Here is a 19157-nt window from a genome sequence, read left to right on the forward strand (position 1 = left end):
TGTCAGGGCTGTTTAGCGTCCCACCTAACACCAGGACTTGGGCTTGTGCGCCTTGAGCGGCACACGGTCGCTTTGGCGGAGCCTACTTGCGGATTCATACAGCTTTTTATAGAGGTTTAACAGGGCCCACTGTCAAACCCCACCACATCCTAGGCAGGCGCCACAACTAGCAGATGGCCTGGGGAGGGATCGTCAAGCCTTTGGACATAGTCCCTGCTGCCCGTTAAGAGCTTTATAACGATATATAAATATGTTACTTTTGAGACGAAAACATGGCAAAGCTAAAAAATAATTTCTAGGAGGGGCTAGTTTGAACGCCCCCCACCCCTCCCTAAAAAATCTAAAAAATAAAAACCGTCCTGATTATAGAAATATAGGTTATCAGCAGTGTATTCATCACATTCTACTCGCCCAAATCGAAAATTGGCCTTTTGGTAGTTTTGGCCACACCTTTATATGGGGCTGTCCTATTGTATAGTGGAAGTAAATGGAGAAAGGATCTTATAATTGTGTAAAATTTCTCCTAAGACGCACGAAAATAATTCAATCACTCTAACTGGTTATAAAACTTCACTCATGATCTTTTGCTAGCTTCAGATCTCCGTGTAATTCGGAAGCATTGAGCATTTATAAGACTGTGTCATTACAGTCAGATTTGGTTCTGGAGTCAGGCTCTACTGCTGTTCCAGCGACCCATTTAAGACTGCCTGGTATTTCATGACAAGTCTCAGGTAACGTTTACTTACAATAAGCCTCTCCTGCTCATGCTACTCTTGTCAATTGGATAATGAACTCATAAACTAACCTCCAAATATTCGAACCCAACCAAAATTTTATATTTCCACAACAGATCCTACAGATGATTTGGATTGCAAATTTGTCTTTTGAGGATCGTCATCTGTAGGCTGCAGCCCATGGGTTTGGCGGCGATAGAAGCAGTAATCAGTTTCTCACATGTAAAACACAAAAATAATCCAAAATTTGCACTAACACGAAATATGATGGAGAAAAATAAAACAATACAAAACTTATCGTGATGACTACTGCGATCCTGATTTAGATATGTGAGTCTTTCTAAATTAAGTTGAAACTAATCTAAGTAGCCTAGATTTTTCGAAACATAAATAGAGTACTGCACGGACTACTTGGTCTCTTTCTCGCTGCAAAGAAATTTATAAACAACAAACTGCATGCGGCATACCCTTCAGCAATGGTACCGCCGCTTCGCATTCGTGAATCGCATTGCGGTGTATCGTTTGGCGCGGCCGTACCTTTCGATAGTGATTCGCCGAGTGAAGTTTTGTGCAAGTACCCATTTGGAAACATTACAAAATCCACGCAGTATATCACATCCAGAAAATCGGAATACATATCGGAAAGTCTAATTGGGGACAATCTCTCATATCTCCTTGAATTATTTTTGAGTTTATGAGAGCTGATATTGGTTTTATGTGGAATGCTTCCTTTCGGTTTCCTTTGTGAGTTCATCAAAAAACAATCCAATGTTTCTTTTTGTTTTGTATAGACCAATTAGGACTTTTCCCTATGGGACGACATCTACCAGATAACAATCCCGTACTCCTATTGTTTGGCACAACCCATGAACGATCCCGTCTCCCAGCTCAGTCCACGTGACCAATCATGTGGAAGAATTTCATCAAAAAACCTTCGTTACTTCAAAGTGTGCCTGTGTGGGTGTGTGTCACCCATCAGATATCACATTCTGTGCCAAGGCTACGTGTGCTCCGGGATTGATTGCCTTGGTGCTGCTATTGTTGTTTGTTAATTTTGCCGGTTCAGACACAGGCTTCTATCATTTTCAGCTGCTTTTCATCCGGCATAATTCAATTACTTCCGGCAAACTGTGAGGCTACCGTTCCATTGAAAGCTGGTCATCCTGATACCATGTGTCTGCTCTGCTGCTGCTGGCTGGTGGAGTCTGAGCTCTGACGAAGATGATAAACGTGAACTCATAGGCACCGTTGTGCTTCTATTGAGGCATGACTATCTTTACGGTTGAAATCTGCAGCAATTGATGGATTGAACCGACCAATCTTCCTTTGCTCTACTTTATTCAGGTTGCCAATTTCTGGCCTGATTCTATCAGATTGTCAATATGATGCAACACTTCTCCGGTATCGGGCAGAAGTGATTTCCTTCCGAAACAATCTCCTGTAGATTGGCTAATCAAGCAATTGTTTTCGATTCGATGGATTTCCCCACCTATTGCTGTTGAAATTTTTTCAGTCATATTTCTCCAAATCTGAATTATTGGTCAAATTGAATTCACACAATTTCGATTGCTTCGCTCATAAAGATAGGAAATTTCGAGATACAACAGATCTGCTCTATTGTACGGCATATCCAAGCAAGAATAGTCCTAAATTTATGCAAATAAACATAGCCTCGCACCAGAACACATGTTCGACGGTCATGTGAACAGACACGGGACGCTCATCACCGCCTCATATTCAACCCGAACGAAATGAAAACCATAATCAGATAAAGGAAGGCCAATAACCACATCTTTCGACAACATACAGCACCGAAACCCCGGCATCGCATATATTGCCGAGAGCAGCTCACACATGGTTCGATCGATTTTCCCATCGATGATTGCAATTGCGAGAGAAGTCTTCTTCACCCGGCGCCCGAGAACCGAATCACCCCCAGCGGACCAAACCGGTGATGTAGCAGCAGCGCAAGAAAGAGTGCGAGAAAGGACATTAAATTTTAATTTATTTCATTGGAACCATAAATATTTATAGCAATAAAATAAACAATATCTTGTTATTATTACGAAATCAATAACAGAAGCGACGAGTGCGCCCTGGAGGGGATTTTTCGCCGCAACGACCATCAACTAGCTCCGAGAAGCTCCAATTTCCAAAGCGGGTGACGCTATTTTATTGCCCTTCGGTTCGGTTGCTTCCTCGGGGAAGTAGGTGGAAATTTTTGTGTGAGGATAATAAAAGAAACGAAATCTGCAAAGGTCCTCGGAGTTGCATCGTCGACATCCTATCGGGATGGCATCTGCTCGGTTGCAAGTCAAGTGAAAGTTAGCGAGGCCAGGCAATAAAAATGATTTCAGTGCAGAGAAGGCAACAAATTTTCTTCGATAAGGATGAGGGTTTTCCGCGGCGTCGTCACCTGGGATTGACCTAGTTTTGGGAAAATTTTATTTCCATCGAAAAGGAGCTTGCTGATAGAGAAGACGGTGTCAATAAGAAAATACATAGGCTACAAATATCAAGAAATGAAAACATTCGAAAACTGTATTTATATCGGAGGGCTGATGCATTCTTATCCTAATGCTTTTTTTTTTAAATTCAAATAGCGATACTGAGGCTGAACGGATTTTGCTAAATAAATTATGGTCATACCAACAGTAGCGACATTCACGATATAATCTAATCAGTAGCCCCAACCGAAATCGGGTGCTATTTATTCGTCGGTACGTAAGCGCCATGGAGTAGCAAAGTGAGTGAAATCATTTATCAATCACAAAGTACCGCCAGGCTTTCATTGTTTGCCCGTGAGGAAATCTATGCTGAACTTCAATGAACTTAATGCTGGACTTACCTTCTTGTCGTTTTTGTACCAGGTGAGCGTCGCCAGGGGGTTTCCCCCGGTGGACATGCAACCCAGCTTCTGGACGGATCCGGCCGGGATGATTTGACCTTCCTCGTAGCCGGAGATTATCGGCGGGCTCGGGGGCACTGGCATTTCGAGCGAGATTGAGATTGGGAAGATAAAAAGGAAAGCTAATATTAATATGATTGTTTGGCGCGATAGGAGAATGCCTTCGGGCGGCGATGATGTTGGTACATGACGTGCGATGCATTATTTATTATCATCAGCCGTTTGATGATGTCAGGGCGGACTTGTTCCCATGGGGCTGGTTTGTGGGTTTAAACAAGATATTGCTCGCGATTTAGAACTTGCGTTGTTTTGTAATTATATGAGACTTGATTCTTAAATTAATGCAAATATAAACTAATTCAAATGCCAAAAAACATAAATTGAATCGTCATTCTGAACTTATGCGTGAGGCAATGATATCGTATTCGGCAGAGCTGACATTACGATTAAAAATGCAAAAATATGCTATTACTAGCATTCCTAGCCAAATAATGAGAAGACGGATCATCACTAATCCTCACTCCCGTTTTGGTAATGATTTCTGCTATGTGGAACAACTGATCCAGCAATGTAAGCGGCGTAATTTTAGATTTCAGAAAGAGCAGCAATGTAGAGCCATCGTCATCATAGTAAGTAGTGTACGCCCCAGTTACCAATAACAGTATTAAGCAAAATTATACAGTTTTGAGTAATCCTCAGAATAAGATTTTGATGGCGCTTACCGGTATCGTCAATTGAACTAATCGTTTCTTATTGAAAACATTGAAAACATTTCTATTATTAGAAAAAACAAAAATTAAAACAAAAAATCAGAAGCGATAACAAACTACAGAAAAGTATTATCATGTTGGGTACATAACTGGCATATGGATTTTGTAATGACAAATTGCTTGTTTTATACAAACTGATTGCATTATTAGCTGACATTGTTGCCACTTGAACATATCCATTGGTATTTTTTAAATCCTAAAATCGAAAAACCTCATTATGAATACAATTCCAAACGATTTTTTTTTGTGAAATCTTGATTGCATGCCTTTTAAAAGAGCTGCGCATAAATTTGGGTAGTTTGTGATTTGGGTATTTAATTTCGACCACTATTGTAATCATTTCACCAACACACATCTGTACAGTATTTTGTGGCTAAGGAAGTTCGACAAAGACGACGAAATGAAAAGGGTTTTCATGCTTTGCTTTCACCCTCCAAAACACGCAACTTGCTTTTAATTAGTATGCAAATCACTTTTTTTTGCATAAAACTCCCTGAAGCGGAATATCACTGTTTGGGTTTATGTTTTGTTTGTTTTCAAATGGATTTGCGATGGAAACTCGCGAGGAAATTGAAATTGCGATTAATTCGTCGAATCGGGAATTTACATGGGAACATATTGATTAAATATATTGCAATAGATATGCCAGAGGTATCATATTTTCATTTAAAGTTTGAACCCCATAAAATGCTCCTGAATAAACATACTAAATGGAATTCCTCGAGCATCCGACTCCATATCTCCCTCCGCCAACCGAACTCTATGGCACCATAACGGTGGCACTCACATACTGGCGAAACTTTCCACCCACATCAGCACTATCAATTATTTGGTCTGACGCTCGTTCGTCCTTGCGCCATCGACGACGCTGAACAACTTCAAAGTCCTTATTCGGCACGTTTTCCACCCGACCCAGAATGGTGCCGAAATGTCAGGCGAATTTTGTGCGAGTTCGAAACGAAACTGATGTCAGCTTCCGCGGCAAGCAGAGTTTTGCTGTCATTCCGACGATGCAGACTGATTCTTTCCCTCTAGAGAAAAAAAGTATGAGGGAATGGCAAGCAGAACCCAACAAAAATAATAAAAATAAAAAAAATTCAAAATATTGGGAAAATATGAAAAAATACAAGAGAGGTAAAAATCACTAAATTTATATAAGTGTTTTATATTTTTCCATGTGTAAAATACAAAATATATCAAATTCGCAAATGTTATAAAGTTTAGAAGATACAACAAATTTAACAAAATTATTTTTTCATATCAGTTTTAACAAAATTAAAAAAAATACAAAACTTACAAAATTTACGAATTTTAAAAGATATACAACATTTACACAATACTAAATAAATTTACAAAATTTACAAAATTTACAAAATTTACAAAATTTACAAAATTTACAAAATTTACAAAATTTACAAAATTTACAAAATTTACAAAATTTACAAAATTTACAAAATTTACAAAATTTACAAAATTTACAAAATTTACAAAATTTACAAAATTTACAAAATTTACAAAATTAACAAAATTTACAAAATTTACAAAATTTACAAAATTTACAAAATTTACAAAATTTACAAAATTTACAAAATTTACAAAATTTACAAAATTTACAAAATTTACAAAATTTACAAAATTTACAAAATTTACAAAATTTACAAAATTTACAAAATTTACAAAATTTACAAAATTTACAAAATTTACAAAATTTACAAAATTAACAAAATTTACAAAATTTACAAAATTTACAAAATTTAGAAAAAAAATTTACAAAATTTACATTTTTCTCAGAAGCTCTGAAAGCTTCTCTCAGAAGCTCTGAAAGCTTCTCTCAGCTCTGGAAGCTTCTCCCAGATGCTCTGAAAGCTTCTCCCAGAAGCACTGAAAGCTTCTCTCAGCTCTGAAAGCTTCTCCCAGATGCTTTGAAAGCTTCTCCCAAAAGCACTGAAAGCTTCTCTCAGAAGCTCAGAAAGCTTCTCTCATAAGCTCAGAAAGCTTCTCTAAGAAGCTCTGAAAGCTTCTCTCAGAAGCTCGGAAAGCTTCTCTCAGAAGCTCGGAAAGCTTCTCTCAGAAGCTCTGAAAGCTTCTCTCAGAAGCTCTAGAAGCTTCTCCCAAAAGCTCTGAAAGCTTCTCCCAGAAGCTCAGAAAGCCTCTCCCAGAAGCTTTGAAAGCTTCTCCTAGAAGCTCTGAAAGCTTGTCCCAGAGTTTGTCTCAGAAGCTTTGAAAGCTTCTCTCAGAAACTCTGAAAGCTTCTCCCAGAGTTCTGAAAGCTTCTCTCAGAAGCTCTGTAAGCTTCTCCCAAAAGCTCTGAAAGCTTCTCCCAGAAGCTCTGAAAGCTTCTTCCAGAAGCTCTGAAAGCTTCTTCCAGAAGCTCTGAAAGTTTCTCCCAGAAGCTTTTAAAAGCTTCTCTCAGAAGCTCTGAAAGCTTCTCTCAGAAGCTCTGAAAGCTTCTACCAGAAGCTCTGAAAGCTTCTACCAGAAGCTCTGAAAGCTTCTACCAGAAGCTCTGAAAGCTTCTACCAGAAGCTCTGAAAGCTTCTACCAGAAGCTCTGAAAGCTTCTACCAGAAGCTCTGAAAGCTTCTACCAGAAGCTCTGAAAGCTTCTACCAGAAGCTCTGAAAGCTTCTACCAGAAGCTCTGAAAGCTTCTACCAGAAGCTCTGAAAGCTTCTACCAGAAGCTCTGAAAGCTTCTACCAGAAGCTCTGAAAGCTTCTCCCAGAAGCTCTGAAAGCTTCTCCCAGAAGCTCTGAAAGCTTCTCCCAGAAGCTCTGCTTCTCAGAGCTCTGAAAGCTTCTCCCAGAGCTCTGCTTCTCCCAGAAGCTCTGAAAGCTTCTCCCAGAAGCTCTGAAAGCTTCTCCCAGAAGCTCTGGAAAGCTTCCCAGAAGCTCTGAAAGCCCCAGAAGCTCTGGAAAGCTTCTCCCAGAAGCCTGGAAAGCTTCTCCCAGAAGCTCTGGAAAGCTTCTCCCAGAAGCTCTGAGCCCCAGAAGCTCTGGAAAGCCCCAGAAGCTCTGGAAAGCCCAGAAGCTCTGAAAGCCCTCCCAGCTCTGGAAAGCTTCTCCCAGAAGCCTGGTGCCTCCCAGAAGCCTGAAGCCCCAGCTCTGAAAGCTTCCCAGAAGCTCTGGAAAGCCTCCCAGAAGCCCTGGAAAGCCCAGAAGCTCTGGAAAGCCTCCCAGCTCCTGAAAGCTTCTCTCCAGAAGCCTGAAAGCCCAGAAGCTCTGCAAAGCCCAGAAGCTCTGAAAGCCTCCCAGAAGCCTGAAAGCCCTCCCAGAAGCCTGAAAGCCTCCCAGAAGCTCTGAAAGCTTCTCCCAGAAGCTCTGGAAAGCCTCCCTAGAAGCTCTGAAAGCCCCAGAAGCTCTGCTTCCTCCCAGAAGCCTGGAAAGCTTCTCCCAGAAGCTCTGAAAGCCCAGAAGCCTGGTGCTTCTCCTCCCAGAAGCCTGGAAAGCCTCCCAGAAGCCTGGAAAGCCCCAGCTCTGGTAAAGCTTCTCCCAGAAGCTCTGGAAAGCTTCTCCCAGAAGCCTGAAAGCCTCCCAGAAGCTTCTCCCAAGCTTCTCCCAGAAGCTCTGGAAAGCTTCTCCCAGAAGCTCTGGAAAGCCCCAGAAGCTCTGGAAAGCCCCAGAAGCTCTGAAAGCTTCTCCCAGAAGCTCTGGAAAGCCTCCCAGCTCCAAGCCTGGAAAGCTTCTCCCAGAAGCTCTGGAAAGCTTCTCCAGAAGCCCAGAAGCTCTGAAAGCTTCCTCCCAGAAGCTCTGTGCCTCCCAGAGCTCTGAAAGCTTCTCCCCAGAAGCTCTGAAAGCCTCCCAGAAGCTCTGGCGCCTTCCCAGAAGCCTGGTGCCTCCCAGAAGCTCTGGAAAGCCCCAGAAGCCTGGAAAGCCCAGAAGCCTGGTGCCTCCCAGAGCTCTTGAAAGCCTCCCAGAAGCTCTGGTGCTTCTCCCAGAAGCTCTGAAAGCTTCTCCCAGAAGCTCTGGAAAGCTTCCCAGAAGCCTGGAAGCCTCCCAGAAGCCTGAAAGCTTCTCCCAGCTCTGAAAGCCCCAGAAGCTCTGGAAAGCCTCCCAGAAGCTCTGGAAAGCTTCTCCCAGAAGCCTCCCTGAAAGCTTCTCCCAGAGCTCTGGTGCCTCCCAGAAGCTCTGGAAAGCTTCCTCCCAGAAGCTCTGAAAGCTTCTCCAGAAGCTCTAAAGCTTCTCCCAGAAGCCTTCCAAGCCCCAGAAGCTCTGGAAAGCCCCAGAAGTTTGGAAAGCTTCCTCCCAGAAGCTCTGAAAGCCTCCCAGAAGCTCTGGAAAGCTTCCCAGAAGCTTCCAGCTCCCAGAAGCCTTCCTGGAAAGCTTCTCCCAGAAGCTCTGGAAAGCCCCAGCTCTGGAAAGCCTCCCAGAAGCTCTGGAAAGCTTCTCCCAGAAGCCCAAGCCTCCCAGCCTGGAAAGCCCAGAAGCTCTCCAGCCCCAGAAGCTCTGAAAGCCCAGAAGCCTGGAAAGCCTCCCAGAAGCTCTGGAAAGCTTCTCCCAGAAGCTCTGGAAAGCCCAGAAGCTCTGGAAAGCTTCTCCCAGAAGCCTGGAAAGCTCCCAGAAGCCTGGAAAGCTTCTCCCAGAAGCCTGAAAGCTTCTCCCAGAAGCCTGGAAAGCCCTGAAGCTCTGGAAAGCCTCCCAGAAGCTCTGAAAAGCCCCAGAAGCTCTGGAAAGCTCCAGAAGCTCAAAGCCCAGTAGTTTCCTGAAAGCTCCTGTAAGCCTGAAAGCTTCTCCAGAAGCTCTGGAAAGCTTTCTCCCAGAAGCTCTGAAAGCTTTCCCAGAAGCCTGAAAGTTTTCTATCCCAGAAGCTCTGAAAGCTTCTCCCAGAAGCTCTGAGAAAGCCCCAGAAGCTCTGGAAAGCTTCTCCCAGAAGCTCTGGAAAGCTTATCCCAGAAGCCTGGAGCCTCCCAGAAGCTCTGGAGCTCCCAGAAGCCTGGAAAGCTTCTCCCAGAGCCTGGAAAGCTTCTCCAGAAGCCTAAAAGCTCCCAGAAGTTTCTGAAAGCCCAGAAGCTCTGGAAAGCTTCTCCCAGAAGCTCTGGAAAGCTTCTCCCAGAAGCCTGAAAGCCCCAGAAGCCTTGGAAAGCTTCTCCCAGAAGCCTGAAAGCTTCTCCCAGAAGCTCCTGTGGTTTGAAAGCCTCCAGAAGCCTGGAAAGCTTCTCCCAGAAGCCTGAAAGCTTCTCCCAGAAGCTCTGAAAGCTTCCCAGAAGCTCTGAAAGCTTCTCCCAGAAGCTCTGGAAGCTTCCTCCCAGAAGCTCTGGAAAGCCTCCCAGAAGCTCTGGAAAGCCCCAGAAGCCTGAAAGCTTCTCCCCAGAAGTCTTCTCCCAGAAGCTCTGGAAAGCTTCTCCCAGAAGCTCTGGAAAGCCCCAGAAGCTCTGGAAAGCTTCTCCCAGAAGCTCTGGAAAGCTTCTCCCAGAAGCTCTGAAAGCTTCTCCCAGAAGCCCAGCCTGTAAGCTCCCAGAAGCTCTGGAAAGCCTCCCAGGCTCTGAAAGCCCCAGAAGCTCTGGAAAGCTTCTCCCAGAAGCCTGGAAAGCCCCAGAAGCTCTGAAAGCCCCAGAAGCCTGAAAGCCTCCCAGAAGCCTGGAGCTTGAAAGCTCCCAGAAGCTCTGGAAAGCCTCCCAGAAGCTCTGGAAAGCCTCCCAGAAGCCTGAAAGCCCCAGAAGCCTGAAAGCCTGAAGTCCCAGAAGCTCTGGAAAGCTTCCCAGAAGCTCTGGAAAGCCTCCCAGAAGCTCTGGAAAGCTTCCTCCCAGAAGCCTGGAAAGCCCCAGAAGCTCCTGAAAGCCCCAGAAGCTCTGGAAAGCTTCTCCCAGAAGCTCTGAAAGCTTCTCCCAGAAGCTTCCTCCCAGAAGCTCTGGAAAGCTTCTCCCAGCTCCTCCCAGAAAGCTTCTCCCAGAAGCTCTGGAAAGCCCAGAAGCTCTGGAAAGCCCAGAGCTCTGAAAGCTTCCTCCAGAAGCTCTGAAAGCCTAACCCAGAAGCTCTGAAAGCTTCCTCCAGAAGCTCTGAAAGCTTCTCCCAGAAGCTCTGAAAGCTTCTCCCAGAAGCTCTGAAAGCTTCTCCCAGAAGCTCTGAAAGCTTCTCCCAGAAGCTCTGAAAGCTTCTCCCAGAAGCTCTGAAAGCTTCTCCCAGAAGCTCTGAAAGCTTCTCCCAGAAGCTCTGGAAGCTTCTCCCAGAAGCTCTGGAAGCTTCTCCCAGAAGCTCTGGAAGCTTCTCCCAGAAGCTCTGGAAGCTTCTCCCAGAAGCTCTGGAAGCTTCTCCCAGAAGCTCTGGAAGCTTCTCCCAGAAGCTCTGGAAGCTTCTCCCAGAAGCTCTGAAAGCTTCTCCCAGAAGCTCTGAAAGCTTCTCCCAGAAGCTCTGAAAGCTTCTCCCAGAAGCTCTGAAAGCTTTTTCCAAAGGCTCTGAAAGCTTCTCTCAGAAGCTCTGAAATCGTCTCTCAGAAGCTCCAAAAAAATTTCCCAGATGCATGAAAAGTTGAAAGTTTTTTTTTCCAGATGCCTTGAAAGCTACTTCCTGAAATTTTAAACGCTTCTTCCAAAAGCTCTAAAAGCTTGTTTCCGTAGCTCTAAAAGCTCCTCCATGAAGCTCTAAAAGTTTCTTATAGATGCTCTGAAAGCTTCGGGCAAAAGTTCTTCTCTCAGAAGTTATGGAAGCATCTTTCAAAAGTTCTGAATGTTTCTTCCAGAAGTTCTGAAAAAAAATTGCAATACTTCTTCCAAAAACGCTTAAAGCTACGCGTAAAAGTACCAAAAGCTGCTCTCAGAAGCTCTGAAAGCTTCGCCCAGATTCGCTTAATGTTTCTTCAAGAAGCTTTAAGGCTTTTCTATGAATCTCTGGAAGGTTTGAAAGCTTTTCTGAAAAACTTCGTAAGCTTTTTCAGAAGCTCCGAAAGTTTTTCTAAGATGTTTCAGAATTTTTGGATACTTCTCTAGGAAGCTCTGAGTTTTTTTTTTCAAAAGCTCGTTTAGTTATATAAATGGGAAGTAAAATTAGTAACCCTTTTAAATGATTTGAATTTTGTAAATTTGTAAATTTAATAAACATTTTTATTTCCATAACTTTTGTAGTTTGCCAAATTTCGGTTAAGAGTGTAAAAAAAGCAATCAAACTCTAATATGCTCGACCACCCATCCCAATTCATCCCGATATTTCACAGTTGGGGAATGCCATCAAAAATCAATTCCAAATTTTCCAAAACACTCCATCTGGGGAAAAAGGTGACAAGATTTAAATTCTCGCCCTGTTATCTCGCAACAACCTGGCGTAAAATCTTTATTACCCCAAACCAGACGGCAGCAGCCCGCTTCTTCCAGGTGCTGGTGGTGTCGATGTGGGGGATCGTTTGGGAAAAGAGTCAGTGGGGTCGTAAAATTTATTAGCTAAATCAAAATTGTCCCCCCGCCTACGCCTAGCGTGGAATCTCGGTCTAATCGTAAAGCACTTTAGGAAGGGAGTTTATTTTTCTCAACAGTCAGGGATCGAATCGATTAACTAGGCACTGATGGAAGCCAGTCGCCTGAGGCTGTTCTGATTTGGATCTTTTTTCCTTCAATTAGTAATGAGGGTGATGTTTAGGATTTACAAGCGTGGGAAAAGATGTATCGGTTAAAATTGAAATAGCTCATTATGATTTTCAGTAGGCACTGTTGTAGTTTGCAATAAATTTTAAAATTGAGCATGAGCATGAGCATGATGACCGTGCATTTCGTAGTTGCTACTAGTTTGCAATAAATTTTAAAATTAAACACGAACTAACGTTGAAAGCAACAGTCCTTAAAATTATTTTTGTTTTATAATGGTAGGTCAGTGTCACTTTCAAGTTTGAATTTTAGCACAATGCAGGAAATGAGAAGCAATGGATGGAATGGATTTTATTACGTGATGCTTCGTAAGGAAAACCAAGCGTTTAAATTTAAATTCATGTTGTTTGTGTCCTGACATCCAAGCAGCGGATGGCATTTCCTCAAAGAACATTGAAAAATTTATAAATATTAAATAACCGATTTCACAAGGTCCTATCGCAAAAAAAAAATTAGGTAAATCTGGGACAGATTTGTAGGGAGTGCAACTTCGAACTCAAAGATAAACCCAACGCATATTTTAAGATGGCGTCGATCATCAAAATTAGATTTTCCCTTGCCAGAGGTGCGTTCAAATTTCCGTGAACATAAATCACGAACAAAGGAACGTGCCTACCCCAAGGTTAGTAAAGTTATCGATCCGATCTTCTACTTAAACAAGGCGTTTTTGCGCTGTCGTTAAAGACGCGACGTGAGCTATCATTTTATCACGTGCGAATCCCACATCATCGGGGAAAGCATTTATAAATTTTCGCGTCAAAATGTTGGGGAGGCGGAGTGTTGGTAAAATTTTAATAATTCCACCCATCCACGAACGGTTCCTCAAACTTCAGCAGCAGCTAGGCCACACGGTAGTGAAAGGCCCCGTATTATATTGCGGTGTGATTAAGGAACTTGGCGCATAAATGCGGAGAAAACAAAGAACGGAGACTCTTTTTATCAAACGACAGAGATTTTAATTAGATTATAGATCGTGCCTTAAAATTGAATTATTTAATTACCGGAAGCAGATTCTCGCACTCGTTTTCCGGTTCCCCGTCACCCTCCCATGCTGACGGCAACAAACCCTTTCCAGGGTGTGCAAACTCACTAGGAACGGCTTATAGTTTCGAATGAAAGAATCTGCTTGCCTGCTAAAAGATCGGGGTTTTGGAATTTGCCTCCTACAGAAGAAAACTGGCTGGCTGTCTAGCGTTGCTGGTAAGAGCGAATATTTTTTAATCAGCTTATGAATCTGCTTCACTTGAGCTATGACGGCAGGGCCCACTACCAACTGGCTGCCTCGGTGTAGTTCCTTTCCTTTCGTTCTAATGGGTATTGGTTTTAATTAAAATGGAAAAGTATGGGTAATTTGCCTTCTTTGGTGATTAAGATGAGTCTCAGTTTGCGGAGCGAGCAGGAGTGTCTGCATATGTGAACAGTTTGCTTCTATGGGCTGCACAAGAAATGATTTATAACATGTATGTAATAAGATTAATGATTTTCTGAAGTAGCTGTTATGAGGAAAGCTTTTTTAATATGATTTTTATGCAAGAGGTTCTTTATGCAATAATTATGAAGAGAGAGCAGTACCGGAAAAGTAGCTTTGGGAAAATCTGTATTTGTTATCAATTTTCATTTTGTTAGTTTTGCAAACTACTTCAAACTGAACTAATGGTTTCCTCAAAACGTCTATAGATGCTATTTTGATTTTTTTTATCGATTTTTTCTATTAATTCTATGGAATCTATCCTATGCTATTTTGAAGTATTTATTATCATCTTTAGCGATGTAAGCTATCTCAACTCTATTGGAAAGATTTTCCAATCTGCTGTGAAAGGACTTTTTGTGCCTTCAATCCATATCAGGTAATCAAGCCACAAATAGCTTCTTTATCCTCGAAGAATCATTCCACTGCCTTACGACCAAGCTACACAGCAGCAACTCTTGTTTACTTGGACTCTCGTGTGCTTACTTCACTTGCAATCCCTAAGGCCAGAGCATCAAACCCCAAATTCCTCCCAAAACTGCATTCAGTCAAGTGGCGCTATGCAATGTGCTGCGAATCAGCAGAAGCTCTGTCACCCAACAATCCCAAACCTAAGCACCGGCACGTCATGGAACCGAAAGCATAATCAAAACAAACGACTCTTGTCGGCTTGGCCGCCATTATTCAGCACCCGGGGGCAAATACTTACGCAGTATGTTCACGGTGTGGGTCGACACGACATTCTCGGTCAGCTGCATGTTCAGTCCGTGGCAGATGACCACCAGCGAGCGTTTGCTGGCGTCCACCGGGGCCGTGATGTTCGACATCGTGATCCAGCCGCCTGCGCGTGTTCGGTGCCAGACGACGGTGGCGAGAAGACACGGACCAGGTTGCAGATGGAATTCGCCGGACACCGGGGTTTGTTTGAAATATAGATACAAGACAAATACAAATCGGTTATATCAACAATTCATACGCACGTCGTAGTCGGTGGTGCACTCATCTGAACGGGGCTTTGGCCCAGGGACCAAATGATGCTACTGTTGCTGCAGAACTGTGCCATAAGGACGGCTCTACGGTTCTTCGCTCCGGTGATGAATATGGGTAAATATTTTATTACACTTAGCAGCGGCCTCTCTCGGTCCTCGGCAGACGCATTCCAGTGCGACATTAGCCAGATTCATTGAAGCGTGCATTCGGGCGATAAAATTTCATGCTGACTGCGCCTCGTTTAGATGGCAGCATCGTACTGACGCCGAGCAAATAGTCAAGCTCCGGGGCTGTTTGTCGTTGTAATTGTGTCAAAAGGCTGCGACCGGGAGCTCAAATCAGTCAAACTAGCCGATGAACCGTGAAAAGCAATAAATTCGACCTACACTTGTTCAACTTATTTGGCTGCATTGATGAAATTATTGCCGACCGCGTGCTATCAAACTTCAAAGCCCCCGCCGAAATCAGCGCTCCAAAATCTCATATATTTCCCCAAAATTGATGACCTTCTCTGGAGGCACCTCCGGCCAGCCAACGCGGTGCAATTGAGTGACGGTTAGCCATAAATTGAAATATGGATGCGAATATTGAGAAACGCACCAGCCAATCATCCAGCGCCGTAGTTGTCGTCCCGAACGCGGATCCAATCGAATAAATTGCGTCGTCCATCGCAATAGCTTAAAACCATCTCCGTTCTCTCCAAGCCTGCAATTCGAATACGGTGTCCTGCAGCAGCAGCAGCACCATGTATCGAAAATTAATTCCAGCTGGACCTCCGCGGACCGAAGCCTCTCGGCTCGAATTTTGCTTATTCGAATCGCGGCTACCTTGGTGCAAAATATTGATAGCGAAGCTAATTACTATCATCGTTATCCTCGGAGTCGACGCACCGTAGTCGCAGCCAGAAACAGTAGCATCAATCAGCGCCCGTCCGGTACAACTCGATTCCTGCAAAACGGGGAAAGAAAACTCACCTTCCGGGCTTTCCACCGTACGGGATGTGGCATTTTTCACCTGGTGTCCGCCGACGCTCCACTTGATTTCGGCCGGCGGATTGGACGGTGCCGTTTGGCACTGCAGCGGAACCCGATCGCCGACGCGGGCCTCCGATGGGCCAGATATGGTAACGTGCGTTGGAGCAACTGTGGACGGGAGGAAGAATTAATTAATGTGTTTGAGGTCTAGCGTTCGTTTGGCGGGAATGTATTCCACGGCCTGAGATTGTGTTTTTTGACAAACGAGTTTTCAAATAGGTAGCTTGAATGCTGGAATTAACATCCAGAAAATGTTAACCAAACATGTTTACTTGTTCAATAAGCATCATACAACATGAAACATATGAAGACTTTCGACAGAATTACGAATTTGTGTCAATTTTAAAATCAAACATGTTTGTGAAATTACGTGGTTGCCACCAATTCGTAGCGAAAGAGCACAATAATATAAAATCGATGCTTGGTAGAAAAGCTGTCGAAGGCTTCTGAGTAAAAACTAAGGCACAGAAGGGGAGAAGCTTTTTGAGCTTCTGGGAGAAGCTTTTTGAGCTTCTGGGAGGAGCTTTTTGAGCTTTTGGGGAAGCTTTTTAGCTTCAGAGCGGAGCTTTTTGAGCTTCGGAGAGAAGCTTTTTTAACTTCTGGCAAAAGCTTTTTTAGCTTCTGAGACATGCTTTTCTAGCTTCTAGGGAAGCTTTTCTAGCTTCTGGGGAAGCTTTTCTAGCTTCTGCGAGAAGCTTTTTGATTTTCTGAGAGAAGCTTTTTGAGCTTCTGGGAGAAGCTTTTTGAGCTTCTGGGAGAAGCTTTTTGAGTTTCTGAGAGAAGCTTTTTGAGTTTCTGAGAGAAGCTTTCTGAGATACTCCGAGAAGCATTCTGAGCTTCTCGGAGAAGCTTTTTGAGATTCTGGGAGAAGCCTCTTGAGCTTCTGGTAGAAGCTTTTTGAACTTCTGGGAGAAGCTTTTTGAGCTTCTGGGAGAAGCCTTTTGATCTTCTGGTAGAAGCTTTTTGAGCTTCCGGGAGAAGGTTTATGAGCTTATGGGAGAAGCTTTTTGAGCTTCTGGGAGAAGTTTTTTGAGCTTCTGGGGGAAGCTTTTTGAGCTTCTGGGAGAAGCTTTTTGAGCTTCTGGGAGAAGCTTTTTGAGCTTCTGGGAGAAGCTTTTTGAGCTTCTGGGAGAAGCTTTTTGAGCTTCTGGGAGAAGCTTTTTGAGCTTCTGGGAGAAGCTTTTTGAGCTTCTGGGAGAAGCTTTTTGAGCTTCTGGGAGAAGCTTTTTGAGCTTCTGGGAGAAGCTTTTTGAGCTTCTGGGAGAAACTTTGAGAGGTTTTTTGAGAAGCTTTCAGAACTTTTTCCGGGAGAAGGTTTATGAGCTTATGGGAGAAGCTTTTTGAGCTTCTGGGAGAAATTTTTTAGTTTCTGGAAGAAGCTTTTTGAGCTTCTGGGAGAAGCTTTTTGAGCTTCTGGGAGAAGCTTTTTGAGCTTCTGGGAGAAGCTTTTTGAGCTTCTGGGAGAAGCTTTTTGAGCTTCTGGGAGAAGCTTTTTGAGCTTCTGGGAGAAGCTTTTTGAGCTTCTGAGAGAAGCTTTCAGAGCTTCTGAGAGAAGCTTTTTGAGCTTCTGGGAGAAGCTTTTTAGCTTCTGGGAGAAGATTTTTGAGCTTCTGAGAGAAGCTTTCTGAGCTTCTTGGAGAAGCTTTTTGAGCTTCTGAGAGAAGCTTTTTGAGCTTCTGGGAGAAGCTTTTTGGGCTTCTGGGAGAAGCTTTTTGAGTTTCTGAGAGAAGCTTTCTGAGCTTCTCGGAGAAGCTTTTTGAGCTTCTGGGAGAAGCCTTTTGAGCTTCTGGTAGAACCTTTTTGAGTTTCCGGGAGAAGGTTTTTGAGCTTATGGGAGAAGCTTTTTGAGCTTCTGGGAGAAGCTTTTTGAGTTTCTGAGCTTCTCGGAGAAGCTTTTTGAGCTTCTGGAAGAAGCCTTTTGAGCTTCTGGTAGAAGCTTTTTGAGCTTCCGGGAGAAGCTTTTTGAGCTTCTGAGAGAAGCTTTTTGAGCTTCTGGGAGAAGCTTTTTAGGCTTCTGGGAGAAGCTTTTTGGGCTTCTGGGAGAAGCTTTTTGAGTTTCTGAGAGAAGCTTTCTGAGCTTCTGGGAGAACCTTTTTGAGTTTCTGGGAGAAGCTTTTTGAACTTCTGGGAGAAGCTTTTTGAGCTTTTGGGAGAAACTTTTTAAGCTTCTGGGAGAAGATTTTTGAGCTTCTGGGAGAAGCTTTTTGAGTTTCTGAGCTTCTCGGAGAAGCTTTTTGAGCTTCTGGAAGAAGCCTTTTGAGCTTCTGGTAGAAGCTTTTTGAGCTTCCGGGAGAAGCTTTTTGAGCTTATGGGAGAAGCTTTTTGAGCTTCTGGGAGAAGCTTTTTGAGCTTCTAGGAGAAGCTTTTTGAGCTTCTGGGAGAAGCTTTTTGAGCTTCCGGGAGAAGCTTTTTGAGCTTCTGGGAGAAGCTTTTTAAGCTTCTGGGAGAAGCTTTTTGAACTTCTGGGAGAAGCTTTTTGAGCTTTTGGGAGAAGCTTTTTAAGCTTCTGGGAGAAGCTTTTTAAGCTTCTGGGAGAAGCTTTTTGAGCTTCTGGGAGAAACTTTGAAAGGTTCTTCGAGAAGCTTTCAGAACTTCAAGGAGAAGATTTTTAAGCTTCTGAGAGAAGCTTTCAGAGCATCTGGGAGAAGCGTTTTGAGCTTCTGGGAGAAGCTTCTTATCTTCTGGGAGAAGCTTTTTGAGCTTCTGAGAGAAGCTTTCTGAGCTTCTGGGAGAAGCTTTTTGAGCTTTCAGAGCTTCTGGGAGAAGCTTTCAGAGCTTCTGGGAGAAGCTTTCAGAGCTTCTGGGAGAAGCTTTCAGAGCTTCTGAGAGAAGCTTTCAGAGCTTCTGAGAGAAGCTTTCAGAGCTTCTGAGAGAAGCTTTCAGAGCTTCTGAGAGAAGCTTTTTGAGTTTCTGAGAGAAGCTTTCTGAGATACTCCGAGAAGCTTTCAGAGCTTCTGAGAGAAGCTTTCAGAGCTTCTGAGAGAAGCTTTCAGAGCTTCTGAGAGAAGCTTTCAGAGCTTCTGAGAGAAGCTTTCAGAGCTTCTGAGAGAAGCTTTCAGAGCTTCTGAGAGAAGCTTTCAGAGCTTCTGAGAGACGCTTTAAGAGCTTCTGAGAGAGCTCAGAGCTTCTGGGAGGCTCAGGCTTCTGAGAGAAGCTTTCAGGCTGGGAGAAGCTTGGGAGGCTTTCTGGAGGAGGCTTCAGGCTTCTGGGAAGCTTTCAGGCTTCTGAGAGGAGGCTTCTGGGAGAGCTCAGGCTTCTGAGAGAGCTTTCAGAGCCTCTGGGAGAGCTCAGGCTTCTGGGAGGCTTTCAGAGCTTCTGGGAAGCTTTCAGAGCTTCTGGAGAGGCTCAGGCTTCTGGAGAAGCTTTTAGAGCTTCTGAGAGAAGCTTTTAGAGCTTCTGAGAGAAGCTTTCAGAGCTTCTGAGAGAAGCTTTTAGAGCTTCTGAGAGAAGCTTTCAGAGCTTCTGAGAGAAGCTTTCAGAGCTTCTGAGAGAAGCTTTCAGAGCTTCTGAGAGAAGCTTTCAGAGCTTCTGAGAGAAGCTTTCAGAGCTTTGCGAGAAGCTTTTAGAGCTCCAGAGAGAAGCTTCTAGAACTTCTTGGGAAGCCTTCAGAGCTTTCGAAAGAAGCTTTCACAGCTCCTGATAAAAGCTTTTAAAGTTTCTGAGAGAAGCTTTTAGAGCTTCTGAGAG

General features: G+C 43.8%; 1 protein-coding gene across 11 annotated transcripts in view; it reads right to left on the reverse strand.

The window, feature by feature from the left end:
* LOC134226251 (nephrin) overlaps window positions 1-19157 on the reverse strand; it is a 1334188-nt gene that overhangs the window by 109596 nt on the left and 1205435 nt on the right. For all 11 annotated transcript variants that reach the window (XM_062706895.1, XM_062706896.1, XM_062706904.1 and 8 more), the window contains 3 exons: window positions 15411-15578; window positions 14156-14287; window positions 3583-3719 (listed from right to left, as the gene is read on the reverse strand). In XM_062706895.1, the coding sequence (XP_062562879.1) occupies window positions 3583-3719; window positions 14156-14287; window positions 15411-15578 (437 nt within the window). The remainder of the gene's footprint in view (window positions 1-3582; window positions 3720-14155; window positions 14288-15410; window positions 15579-19157) is intronic.

Source organism: Armigeres subalbatus, chromosome 3 (genome assembly GCF_024139115.2).
Source record: "Armigeres subalbatus isolate Guangzhou_Male chromosome 3, GZ_Asu_2, whole genome shotgun sequence".
NCBI lineage: Eukaryota > Metazoa > Arthropoda > Insecta > Diptera > Culicidae > Armigeres > Armigeres subalbatus.